Consider the following 14269-nt stretch of genomic DNA (forward strand, 5'->3'; position numbering starts at 1 on the left):
TTCTGTAGCCCCAAAGCTTGGAGAAAGAAAAGCAGGGCAAGATGTAGTAGTACAAAGCATAACATGAAGTAAAAGATCATTTAACATCACATACACCGAGGGAATAGTAAAGAACTTCTATATACTAGTAGCGCATAAGTCGGAAGAAGAGATTGTGCATACATTAACATATCACAAGATGACTGAGTCACCAGCCTGATACATTCCAAGATCACATTTGCTTCTTATGCCTGTACCAACTGAAGTATTTTCAGACATGGAAGTGAAGCATTAGCATCTTTGTAAAGGGTGCTGGTACATTTCACATGTGCTTCATCCGGAACAGTGTGTACAAGAAAACTTGCAGTATTGTGTCTCCCCACTTTGAGGCCTCTCTCATACTTGATCATATACCTGTTAAAGTTAATTTCTTAAAACCGAAGTACTGAATAAGGATGAAGTGAAGAAATAACCTACTTTATTCTCATGTGTGCTTTATTCTGAGACAGATTTCTAGAAAAGAAGATACTAACTTTTACAGCAAGACTTGACAAACGTACTATAACTTGGCCCTGCACATTTATCTTTCTAATGTGCTGCTGCTACCTTCACCATAGTACAGAGGACTGACAGGCCACATGGCTTACTGGATATACCATGTATGGTTATCTCACCAATCAAGACTCAAAAGCTGATAAGAAAAAAATGTAAACAAACCCACAGGCCACATGGTTCAGAACTGAACAATCAAGTTGAGCCTGAGGGAGAAAAACAACAACAACAAAAAAATCTTTTAATAGAAGGCAGCTAGAACAATTTCCCTGACAGACTGGTTAAGAGGATTCTCTGAGCAAGAAGTTCTGAATCACTGATTCTCATTTCTTTAACTTCTGTACTTAGAGACTACTGCAAGAAGTCAAGACCGCCTGCGCAGTGTATCTCCTCCCTCCATGAGGTGACTGCAAACAGAAGTGAAGTGAAAACATCCAGGAGGGAAGAAGCATGAGAATCCAGGTACGGAAGTATATCCTCACAGAATGAAAGTGTTATCTGGAAGAAACCTCTTGAGTACATCTACCCCAGCCTCCAGTTTGAAGCAGAAACATTGTCAATATCAAATTAAGTCAGCTTAAAACTGTAATCTGTCCCAGTGATGAACCACTCTCCTTGTGAAGTTTTTTCTATTGTCCAATTTGAACCTCCCAAGCTAAAACTAGTGGCTGCTGCCCCTTCTTTTATCATCTCTTACTACTGAGAAGAGTGTGCCCCTTTAGGCAGATGTAGGTCACAGTTAGATTGCCTCTAAGCTGCCTTGGTCTCCTCTTTGCAAGACTAAAGCCCAGCTCCCTCAATCCTTCCTCAAAGGTCATGTGCCCTACACCCCTCAGCATACTGGCTGGACCCTCTACAGTTTCTCAGCAGCCGCCTTTAACAGTGGTACACCAAACCAAAAAGCATATTCAAAGTATGGCCTCACCAGTGTCACAGAAAAGAAGCGAAACCATGTCCCTCACTGCCAGCCACACTCCCCCTTACACAGCAGACAAAGCAAAGAGCATACTAAACTATGAGACATGCTGTCAGCTCATTTAAGTAAGAGGTTTGCATAGATGAGACTCAAATTAAACTGAACGTTCAAGTTAATTCTGCAGTAAAGATAATCCTTAATCACACATTCCCTAAAGCCTTGAGTTGCATCTTAAAGCAAATAAACACACACATGCAACTTCAACACAATATATACCAATAAACAAGAAAGCTACATTCTGTCCAAGCTAAAGTCTGTAGGTAAATCCAGGCCTTGAATACATACATACTAGCCCTTCCTAGAAATTATCAATAGACTATCTTTTGAAGTTGTATTTCAAAGCCCACAAGGCCTTTTATTTTTTAAAGGAATTTTACACTCTGAAGTTATTGTTAGTGCCTTTACTAAAGCCAGATGCTTTCTCTAGAATTTCTGGTTCTCCTTGCATTTTTATCCTCCACCACAATCATTAGAAGACAAAATGCCTTTCTAAAGTTATGTCACTGACTTGGCTGCTGACACAAACAATGTTAACTGGTTAAACAGGTTTACAGCCTCCTATGGCACTACTCAGTCTCCCAGCGTCTCCTTTCTCCCTACTAAGAAATACTATAAACTGTTCTGTATGTACCCAAAGAAGTACACAGGCTCAGAACAGTGATTTAAGGTACAGCACTTGAACAGACTTGCCTCCCTGAACTTGGAAACCTTATAGAGCAGCTGTTGTACTGCTTAGAAAGACAAGTGAGAAAACAGTAAATGTAAATTTACTAATATTACACGGATAAAATTGAAATACTTTACTGTAGATGTGAAATTAAAAATAATTAAGAATAAAAAAGGTTGGGGTTTGTTTCAGAAACGTGAAACAGGGTTTTAAGGTATTTATGAAGAACTATTCTTTTAAGAAGTAATGCGTAGTCACAACTGAACCATGCAAGGAAAATGAACACTGAAAAGATCCTTCTGAAAGTCCTAAGTGGGAAAAAAGAGTAATAGGTAGGCCTGGATCCAGAACACCACATACAGAGATTGAACATTTGGAGTAGTTAGAATTTGCCATTAAGGTTTAAGTTAATGTCAGGGGACCCATCTCTAATTAAAACAGTGTTGGATTTCAACTGAAGTATTGTAATCATTGTTACAGCTTCCACAGCACCCATTACCAGGGCACTGGAGGTTTGTGAAAGCCAGCAAAATGCTTGCCAGAAGAAGAATTCTACAGTCACAAGAATCTGTTTCTGCCCATAACTGACAGAAACCCTGTGAAGAAGATGACAGCATGGGAGGGCCAGGATCTAACTGCCTCACACAGTGTGCTCTGCCTAGATTAGGAAAAACTCAAAGTATGGTTCTGTCAAAAATTCTATGTACACAGAAACCCACCCTGCATTCCTGAACGGCAGTCACTTTTCATTAACACAAATTTTAAGTATTACATTATGGAAGTATCTGAGGAAATCACTTCCTGCTCAAAGCTAGGGAAAAAACAAAACATTACAATGCAGTCTAAATTAATCCTTTATCCCTGAGCAAGAGGGGAAGAATAGTCATAGAGAGCTTCTCCCTCCAAAAAACCACATGTATCACAGGAGATGCTTTAGACAAACAGCTGAACACATGGCCTTGTAACTGATCAAAAGACCAGAAAAAGCTGAAGAGTTTTACTGCCATTTTGCTTCTGCAAAAGTAAGTAATCTTTATCAACAAGCCTTTAACACTTTATAGAGGCCCTATTCAAGATAACTTCATCTCACTGCTGAAACACGAGTTCCTGTCCCTTTCTCTCCCTGTACGTCTTGGGGTACACAGAATAAAAAAAGAAAGAGTGGCACTGTAAATATTGCTCATTGCCTATTATCCATTCTGTGCAAGAAGTGCAATCCAAGGCACACAAGGAGACATCATCTACATCTGACAGACTGCACGGGCATTCCTATTGCCTTGCCTACTACAGTAAGTACCAGATCTTGTTTCTCTTGATAAAAACCAACTATTTTACTCTTCCAAAATAACCTAAAGTAATAAAGAAACATAATGGTCTTTAATATTACCTTTCACTAGAGACCTGACTTCAGCCTTACCTATAGACAATGACAAAAATGCGATCATCCGCTTAGCACAGAGCTTCTTGAAACAGGAAGCTGCTCTTCAGATTTATTAGAAAGCATTTTCACAAACTTAATTCATATGGCATCTTCTTTCCAAGCAGTCCATAGACCATACTGCTTTTACTAGTTACATCACGGTTTGTTTTTAATTGCCCATCAATAGCATTGATTGCTCCTAGAGTCCTTATTGCCCAGTCCTCTTCTGCATCCACAGTTTGCGTACGTTCACTGTCCACCCCTCCAGTTTTCCAGGTGTTTCTCGCCAATCTGAGTACTCACTTCAGATGAGCAAGTTACAATACCCGTACGTACAGCCCAACAACATTATCAAGAAAAGAGGGTGACAAAAGCGGCCCTCTTCCTCCCAGGCACAGGACAAAAAGAGTCACTTACTGTCCGCTGTCTGACCACTGAAAGGCAGAGGTACTACTTCTGCCCTTACCATCACCAAACCTACTTCCAAAGTACTGCTGCCTCTTCTTCAGGAGCACGTGAGAGGCAGAAACCACCTTGTACACAAAGGAGATCTCAAATCAGGGAGCTCGAGCTCCAGTGACTTTCCCTCACCCTGGTCAATAAAAGTACCAGGAAATTGTGCCTGTGTGTGTGGGAGGGGTGGGTAATGAAAGTCAATGCAGTAGTACTCTCACTGAAATGAGGAAGACGAGCAGCAAGAGCCAAGCTGGTGGCTGGGTTTGTTGTTGTTGTTAGACCCGTCTTCTGGTGCAATCCCTTCGGGGCGCAGCCTCCGCTCAGGCAGCCGCCGGCAGCAGGGCACCCGCCCCGGCGCGGCGGCGGGGCAGGCCCTGGCCCGCGTGCCGGCCCCCCCCGCCCTCCCTTCGCCCTCTTCCCCCGCCGCCTCCGCCCTCGGCGGCCGCTCGCAGCCGCCCGGGCAGAGCAGCCGGCCGTAGGTCTCCGGGCCACGGCAGGGCAAGGCTGCGAGCCCGGGGCACGGCGGGGGAGCCGCGGGCCGCTCCCGGCTGGGGAAGGGACCCTCGCCCCCTCCTGCTCCCGCACGCTCTCGCTTCCCCCGCAGCTCGCTCCCCGCCAGGGAGGCTCAGAGGGGGCGAGAACCCGAACCCGGAATGGCCCCTGACCGAGCTCTGCCCCCCCCCCCCCCCCCCGCACCCCCCGGCCCCTTCCCCGCCGGTACCTGGCGCCGGTTTGGCGGGGCCCGGTGCCCCCCGGCTCCGGCTGTCCGGGAAGCGGACCTGGCGGAGGCCGCCGGGCACGGCCCCCCAGAGGCGGCTGGCGGTGCCGCGCAGGAGGCGGCCGCCCTTGCCGGTGAAGGTGGTGAGGTAGTCCATAGCGGCGGGGGGGGGGGGGGCTCCTAACGGCCGGGGGGCGCCATGGCCGGGCCGGACAGAGAGCTGCGCGCGGCCGCCGGCCCCGCTCCACAACTTGTGCAAACTTTGGGGCTCGGCCCCGCCTCCATTTAAAGGGGCCGCGGCGCCGCCGCCGGGGCTGGGCGTGGACGGGCGCGACCCGCGGGCCGTGAGAGCAGCCGGCCGTGACAGTCGAGGCCGCGGCGCCGCGGGGGTCCGCGGCCGACCCCACACCCACACCCAGGCGCGCCCGCGGCCGGGGCAGGCCCGCGGGGCGCCACGTGGGGCCGGGTTCGGCGGACGTGGGCCGCCTAGGCCGCGGCCGCCCTCCGGCGGAGGGGCAGCCTCTCCTCAGCGGCTCCGTCCGCCCGCAGCTGCCTCAGCGCCCCGCATCCTTCGGAGGCTCCTTGTTCTTCCACAGGACGGCGGAGGGGGGAGGCGGGCCTCCCAAACTTCCCTCTGCTGCAAGAAGACGTCCTGTCCGCCGGCCGAGAGGGCTTTTGGGGCTGTAGGCCATGAGGGGGGTTTGGTGACGGCCACGAACGGGAGCGGTGGACGCCCGGGTCTCCTTACTGCCTCTGTAACCAGGGTGCTTGGGACATGGCTCCCCTTTAGTCTCAGGCAGACTCATGGCCACCTGTACATCTTTATGAACTTCTCTGCAGTTTGGGGTTTTAGTTGCGTTTTGTGAAAGCTCACCGCTTTACGGTGACGTGCTGCAAGGCTTTCTGTTAAGTTCTAGCTTCGCGTCTCTGCTTCCCTTTACTAAGCAGCATGAAAACCACGAATCAAGGCAACCTCTTAAATCTTCTCGCATTTGTGGATATTAAGATGTTTTACCACTGCAACTGTAAAACAAGACCAGCTGTGTGGTTTTGCTGTTCCGCTTCTGATCCCTCACACTCTCAGACTGGCCTGCCATCTGGGATGCCACTGTCCCTGTTGTGCTAGCCCAGCCATGTCACCCCGTCCTCCTCTGTGTGTTAGCCAACTTTGATAACTGACTCAGCCTTTGAACTCGCAACGTCGCTTCAGTCTTCCAGCATAACTTACTAGGTATACAAATGTTTCTTTCTCTTTGAAAAAGACAATTGGCTTCTGGTGTTCATTTGTACGCTCACATTCTTTGTCCTCGCAATTCTTGGGACTTTTAAGGTTTGAAGAAATAAAACCAGTTAGAACATGATCCAACATTTTAGCGGAGAAAGAAACATCTAAGGCATTGAATCTCATGATTAAGATCTGCCTTACGATGTGTGTTCTGCATGTATTGAGGCTGGAAGAACAGCCATATCATTATATTTACTACCTGTGCCATAGACGTTAAGAACGCAGAACTGTAAGATAATGTCCTTATATTCTAATCAGAGTATGATGCAATTATATGCTGCATCTTGCTGCAAATGAAAGCATTGTTTAATAAAAAATGCTCTTGTTGAGCCAAATCTATTGTGTACATGCAGAACAGAGGAACAAAGTGCTGAGCCATCTCAACTCCTATTCACTTGTAGCAGCTGCTCAATTAAATCAGAGTTTAACGTCAGCATTTTGGAGTGCTGATTTCTGAGGGTTACTTGATGTAAACAGTACTCTCAAATCAACCTTTCTACTACTTAAATCAGTTCCTGCTCAGGAGCTAATGATGTTCAAGACTTTTTTCAAATAAAACCTTTTCACTGAAACAGAACTAGAAATTTTCAGCAGAATTAGCTCTCCCTCCCTCCCTCCCTCCCCCCAAAACCTGCCAGTAGAAATGTATGTGTAATCTGTCTGTTCCAGGACTAATGAATAAATCGGGAACTGCAGAGTCACTGCATGGTCTAAGTACCACTGGATGTTTAGTATATAAACTATTCTGCCTACCAGATCTGTCTTGCCCTAAACACTGTAATTAGTTTTCATCTCATTACAGTGTTTCCGCTGTGAAGAAGTTATGGTTGGTCTTTTGCCCTGTTGATTCTATTTTAGTCAAATTTACCTATGTCTTTGCGCCAGGCATGAGTTTACAACTGTGGTGCTCAGCACTTGAAACTTTGAGCTGGCTTGTCCACCAGTACTCTAGCCACATACGCACCTCTGTCACTGTACTCATTGCATGTATTTCCTCTGTCGTTTGAAACAGTTCTCTTTTTTTCTCTTCCAAGCCCATATTATGCAGCATTTATCATTATATTGCAGTGATAGAGGCTGCAGATTCAGATTCAGCCAACATTTTGATGAAGTGTTCAAGGTAAATGTTTTGATAACTATGAATTCGTTGCATTTTAGCAGCTTTCATCTGCTTTGTTCGCAAATCATAGAATCATAGAATGGTTTGGATTGGAAGGGACCTTAAAGACCATCTAGTTCCAACCCCCCTGCCATGGGCAGGGACACCTTCCACTAGACCAGGATGCTCAAAGCCTCATGGCCTGGGGGCCTGGCCTTCCTTCCTGGCCAACACTTCCCAGGATGGGGCATCCACAACCTCTCTGGGCAACCTGTTCCAGCGCCTCACCACCCTCACAATGGAAGGACTTCATCCTTATATCTAATCAAAATCTACCCTCTTTCAGTTTAAAGCCACTACCCCTCATCCTATCACTACACTCCCCGGTAAAGAGTCCCTCCCCATCTTCCCCGTAGGCCCCCTTTAGGTATGGGAAGGCTGCTATAAGGTCTCCCCGGAGCCTTCTCTTCTCCAGGCTGAACAACCCCAACTCTCTCAGCCTGTCTTCATAGGAGAGGTGCTCCAGCCCTCTGACCATCTTCGTGGCCCTCCTCTGGACTCACTCCAACAGCTCCATGTCCTTCTTATTCTGGGGGCCCCAGAGCTGAACGCAGTACTCCAGGTGAGGTCATAGTCTAACTGAAGTATAAGATGATCACCTATTACTGCAATGCAATTTTCATAGTATTGAAAATCATTGCCTGCACTCAAAAGCATCCATCTAGCAATGTTTTTACTTAGGAAGAACAAATTCTTCAACTGAACTGTCTTAACTATAAAAACAAGATTTAGGTGTCTGTGCTCATAAAAGGTAATACTACTCTTTAAGATATGTGACGTTGACTACTGATAAAATTTCAAGGCACTGAGGTAATACAAGCATTATTATTGCATTATTATTACATTGTGAAGAATATAGTCAGAGTTATACTACTTCAGTAGGCATCTTCAACACAAACATCCAGCAGTACTATTATGAGCTTTAAGATGCTGTTTCTACTTAGTTGTGCCACACGTATGACAGCAAGATTTTTGACAAAAGATCTCCAGTCTGAAAACTGACCAGGCTTAATCCTGTGTCATTTATAAAATGTAATATATTGGGACTTAAGATTGTAGCCCACATTTCCATCTGAAAAGCTTTGCAGCATTCCTCAACTTTTTAATTGGTAGGAGCAACGTAAACACTACGGACATAAGCCATGTGTGTCCCTTTTGCCGTAAAACTAAACTAAATATAAATATGTTCTACAATATTTATAATAATTTCTTACACTTCTATTGATCTTGAACACCTTTACAGAAACTTGATCATACTGCTTTTATGTCCTTAATGTCTAGAAACAACCAGGATTTCGCTGAGGGTGGGTAATAACTTTGTATTTGATCTCTGAATGTGCAACAAGGATCAGTCCTGGGTTTATTTTCTGGCCTGTGCTATCAGCACAGAAAGCATATCTCTGTAAGCCAATCACTTAAAACTGCCCCTCCAAAAGAAGGAGCTGGTCCTACCTGCTCTTAATTGCTTGTGCCTGTTCCGGTGCTACCAGTGTGAGCACGAGCATTCATTTGGCAGGTGAATGAACTGTGCAGTAAAGCTGATCCATTTAAAAGTATCTTTTAGTTTAGTCAAAACTAACTAAACATACTTATTTTTCTGAGGGGCTAATATTACCCCCAGTTAGATCTCCAGACTGGTTGAGTTGTGTGTAAGCACCTGTGGAAGCACAAGTTGCAAAGCAACAGAAGAGTAGAAGTGGCTGGAAGAGAGGAGAGGGAGGGAGGAAGCTGCAGGCCAGCCTCTCTGTCTTCAGTGTTAGTGTATGTTAGTTCAAAGTGATAGTGAAACTGTGGCACAAGTGGACATGCCTTCATGTCGGTATTACACACAAAAACACCTTCAGTAGCTAAAGAAATGCCTGACAGAATATGTCTGCATTTATGATGCAACGCTTAATCACACTTTACGCTAATCTGGTGCTGTAAATAAAGGCACAACCTGGTCTTGTAGCTAGATCCCAAAGTCCCAAACCAGAGCAGGCAGAGAGCTGCTTGAGCTGCATCCTAAAAGAACTGGTGCTGTAGGGAAGACAGAACTGGGATCAGTTTTGGTCAAAGAGAAAAGGACACAATGAGGAAAGAGTATTTCCAAGGTCTGAACATAGAATTATATATAAAAGTATTGCAAAGGAGAAAAAAAAGATAAAAACACAGCAAGTGGTAGTGACCTATCATTTCTTCGGGGACAGATTCATTGCTTGTGAAAATAAATGCAAATTGCAGCAACTAATCCAGGCAAAATGCCAGCAGATGCTGTGCAAGCTTCCTTAGGTCTTGGCCAGTTCACATGCATGGTGTACAGGATATGGGCCTCTTGCAATTCATCTTGCCAAATTTCTAGTGCTACCAAGGCAAAAGTGCACTAGGCACTAACACAAAACCCCTATTTTATTTTGTGAGAAACGAGGTTTGTACATGCTTTCTGAGGTGAAAATCTTGATGTCAGTCATTTGGCAATCAGTCCGTGTTCATTTGCATATAAGCAACCTATATGCAAGTATGTAATTTTGACAGTTTGAACCAAATGCCTCATTTAAGCTTCCTTACTTATTCTGGAGGCACCGACTCTCATCTGATGCTATGAGGATGCTGGATGCCTTTGTTAAGTATTCTAAATTAGCATGTCTGGTCAAGACCCTACCATTTATGTGGTTGCAAAACCTATAATGAGTGGCTAAAATAGGGATTTGAATTAGAACATGCATAAAAGCCTAACCTCTCTCTTAATTTTTAATGAAACCTATTTTTAGTAATGTGAAATAATTCAGGAATTGGTTTTTTTTTCCTAGTGAAAAAGCTAAACTCTTAAGACACAGAAAACCAGACTGCAGCCTGTTTCCAATGCTGTTTCAGTAAAAATTAAATACAATGCAAAATGCACATGCAGTCCCTGAAGGAGGGGCTAGAACTGAGGCATGCAGAACTCCCACATTCTCAGGCATATTTCCTTATGGACCCACTAATTTGAATGATGAAGTACGGAAGTACACAGTTCCAGAAGTAAAAACAGTTGCACAAGTCTATTTTTGTGATTAAGAAGGTCCAAATAGTTACAAAGGGCAATCTGGTGTCACTATAAATTTGGGAGAAGTTTTAAAGAAATAACCAGTAGGTGACACTAACTAAATGGGTGTGTTTAAAACAGGTTCTTTACAGAGAACTGTGGGTTAGGTGTGTCTGTTCATACAGGTTTCACAATACCACATCCTCTTTTCAGATTAGACACTCGGCAAGAAGGAAGCTATCATCTGCATACTAGCCTCAGAAATGGTAAACCTGGAATTTCAGACTTCAGTAGGAAGAGATCTAATTCTGTTTTTACTAACCAGCTCCCTGTAAGATTAGAATGAAATGGCCGCCAGCCTCCACCTTGATCACTGATGCTGTTCACTATTCAGCAGAAAATGTCACATTGAAGGAACAAGGCAGAATAAACATGGGCAACAAGGGAATTTGGCAGTCCTTGGTTCTGGACTGGGATACTTCAAGTATAGGTTATGTTTTGTTTATTATCCCTGAAATAACACCAAAAAAGACAGGAAGCCATTACAGCATCTCTTTTAGGGGAGTTGCTTTCTCAGTAGAAAACTGAATCAAACTCCTACTTTATTAGTATTTCAAATCTGGCTCAATAAATCTTTCCTTTCCTTTTGTAGAAGCTGTATAAAATAAAGGTACCACAACTAGACATTAGGTTTTTCCAGGCTGAGGAGAACATTTGGACCTTGGGCACCTCAGCCTCCCGCTACAATGCATTTAAGCATCAAAACATGCAGTCCGAAGCACCGCTCCTTGGGTTTAATTTCATAATATTTAAGTACTGTAACATTCACCATGTTTAGTTTTTGTCTTACCAAATCTAAAAAGTTTCAAGAGGACAAGTCATTCCTGTCAGATGCCACTGCAACATCTGACCTGTTTGTGCTTTGTCTCTTCTGATATAGGTTGTAGTTACATAAATGTTATGGTTTTGTTTGTTATGTTGGTATCTAACCTAATCCAGGTCAGACTATTTACACTTGGGACAGCCCAACAAGTCCTTTTCACCTTTAAGGAGAAAGCAATTTTTGCTTTTCTAGCCAGATTTCAAAAATCTTCATGCCATAGTTTAAATTAGATAGTAAAGATAGAAACACCATACAAATAAAACATACAATTAAATCCAAGACATTACTGAACCAGGGAAAAAAAAGTTAATTGATTCACAAGTGTCCTGTACTGGCATACCCAGTGTAGTTACAAAAATGCATACTAAGCATATGAAACTCAATAGAAGTGAGTGTAAAGTGAGTGTATTTTACTCCGTAAAATACACTAAACCTCATCCTGCAAAATAATTTGATCAGATTTCAAAAGCATGCCAGAATTTTTTGACACTTTTGGAAGCACCAAATTTCAGCTGCATATGGTCTGAATTTTCAGAGATTCAGGTAAGTAACATCTTTTGTTGCCTGCAGTTACCTATCTTCCCTGAAAAATTATATCCTGTAGTCACTATCCAACCCTCATTTATGCTATTTTTTTTCAAAAAGCAGTGACAGAATTAGCATTACAAAACTGTATATTCTAAAACTAAATCTATATTTTTCTTATTTTCCCAAAGTATAATATTTATGCTTAGATGTCAGAATGGTCCATTCTACAATAACACATCATGTCAGCATGTGTTAGAATATCAAAGATATCAACATGGAAGTTTTCAAATATGGCCTTGAGGACAGATGCATATCATACTGGGATTTTTCCATGTTTACGGCAGAACTTCAGTTTCAATGGCAATTACACAGCTCTATATATAGACTACCTTATCAAATAAATATGAAATGACCTCCAGGTCTTCAGTTCATACTTATTTGGTCAATAGTGGCTTATTATAAACAGAACATTGTGTTCCGTTCAGGGAATTTTATGAAAATTAATTTGAACCCTGAGGGGTATGCATGCATGTGCATGTTTAAGGATGCTCACTAGGTATAACACTAGCTGAACAAAGTTACTTTTCAGTAGACACAGTTGTCTCCCTGTCTTCATGTCATCATCTCATTGACATTTTGTTCTTTCATCATGTGTTTTGAAACTGAGTGTTCAAAACACTGACAGTATAATTGATGACTCCGTAGTATTTACTAGCTAATCCTACCCTCCACAGAGGTCTAAATTATGCAAATGATAAATAATTGCTTACGAAAGGTGATCAGAAAATTGATTATTCATCAGGTATTTGAATCTTAGGCAAACAGTCTTGACTTAATCCTTTTCCTTTTTGCAGCATAACTGTAACTATTCTTTCCTTAACACTCATTAAATGCTTATCCTGTTGTTAATGTGCTGTATCCATGTAAGGAGGTTGCTGATACTTGCTCAGAAACAAAAGAACCAGATTCCAATTCACAATAGACCTTTTTACATTGCCAGATTCGTTCATAACAAAACAGAATGTCTCTCTGGTAGGATGGAGTTGTTAAGGTTCAGTTCTGTTGTACACCATTTCTGAAGACTAAGCAATCATAATGGAACTGAGATTTCAAATCAAAGCATTGATTCAGATCATTAACACAAAAAATGTCTGCTTTGTGATCAGTATCTTGCTACCTCGTGACCAGCTGTATTCCTAATATTTATAGCAAGATCTTCATACTTCAGAAAGCCATAGTCCTGCCTTGGGGGGAAAAGCTCGCATTAATAATCACTGAAATGACTCTATATAATGAATAGGTTCTGTCTGTTTGAAGATATAATCGACTGCTTGTCACATGCTCCCATTATATTCAGTTGGCACCAGATCCATTTCCAATTCAGAAAACATCATGGCTTTTAGTTATAGGTTATGAGTTTTAGTTGCAACCCTTAGACATGAAGATATCTAAGACCCAAGGATCCTTGTAATGGATCTGAACAAAATGATTCTTCTCAGACACCTGGAAGAAGCAGACTTAAGGACAGCTGATGAGCAGCCACATAATGCCAGTTCTAAGTAGGAATGCCATCTGAAGTAGAGCGGTATTTTTAGATAAATGGGTCAAAAATATCATCAGAATTTATCAGGAGCCAGAATAAGGCTAATGGCAACAGCTGATCCTTCTGTTGCAATTTTATTCTTGTAATAAGAATTGCTGATTTTCTATTTTACTTGCTCCTGCTTAGGCAGTGCATTCGAGGATTAAAGATTAGTTAAAAAAGAGTGAATTCTGTTCCATTCTTTGCTACCCGTTTTTGTGGTTGTTTTCCTTAAGTAAAGTAAGTGTATGAAAGTCTTTTGTACATACCTTTTCCTGAGCCATCTAAATTTGTGCAGGACATTCCTGAAATTTTCTTTTGAATGAAAACCAAGAAGGAGTATGTTGATCTTATTAGGAGGAAGTCCTGCTTTTTCTTTCTTGTTAAATCTTGCTTCTTAAGGAACATCTGGTCTCTCTCTCCTTCCCTCCCCCACTGGCACCACATCACAAGCATATGCCTGATTCATTTGCTCCCATAATATCATGTAGAAAACCTGTGGATAGTTACTCATGCTGTCCTTTTGGGGATAATTACTACAATTTATCCTCAAAAATCAAATGCATTGCTTCTAGCTAGCTAAATCATTTGAAGGCTGTCCATTATTGTATTATCTCTGAATTAAGAAACTGTATCCTATACACATTAGTTTTCCCCCTAAGATTTAGCAGCTTAACTCTCACCTCTCTCTCACATTTTGATATCTTGTCTTTGATTACTGTCACAGTTTTCCCCAGAAATGATTTGCAGTATGTTGTGTCTCTTGCGTTCAGCCGCATTTAGCTGCAATGCTGTATACACCATTGAGAACCTATGCACATACACAGCTTTACAGATCCTATTTGCCTCTGATTAATTTCCTTCTATTTGTTTAGATGGGCTCTTCTGTAGGCTTCATTTAGAATGGCTAATGGCAAATCTCACTGTCTTCCTCGTATTTCATCTGAGGGTGAAATATTGTGTACATATATTGTGTACAAAATCCCAAAGAAACACAATTCTTTTGAAAGGTAATTAATGGTTGTCTGTCAAGGTTTTTTACTCCAGTGCCTCAGGATCA

At 42.8% G+C, this 14269-nt stretch overlaps 1 protein-coding gene across 11 annotated transcripts in view; it reads right to left on the reverse strand.

Moving 5' to 3' along the window:
• The window catches only part of OXR1 (oxidation resistance 1), a 305392-nt gene that overhangs the window by 84684 nt on the left and 206439 nt on the right, over positions 1-14269 (reverse strand). For 2 of the 11 annotated variants that reach the window (XM_030010981.2, XM_030010980.2), the window contains exon 1: positions 13479-13527. The exons of 7 other annotated variants lie outside the window; for them this stretch is intronic. In XM_030010981.2, the coding sequence (XP_029866841.1) occupies positions 13479-13512 (34 nt within the window). In that variant the 5' untranslated portion in view covers positions 13513-13527. Of the gene's footprint in view, positions 1-4771; positions 4941-13478; positions 13528-14269 lie in introns of those variants that run through there. 2 more of the 11 variants (XM_030010984.1, XM_030010978.2) reach the window with 1 other exon arrangement.

The sequence above is a fragment of the Aquila chrysaetos genome, chromosome 4 (assembly GCF_900496995.4).
Source record: "Aquila chrysaetos chrysaetos chromosome 4, bAquChr1.4, whole genome shotgun sequence".
Classification (NCBI taxonomy): domain Eukaryota; kingdom Metazoa; phylum Chordata; class Aves; order Accipitriformes; family Accipitridae; genus Aquila; species Aquila chrysaetos.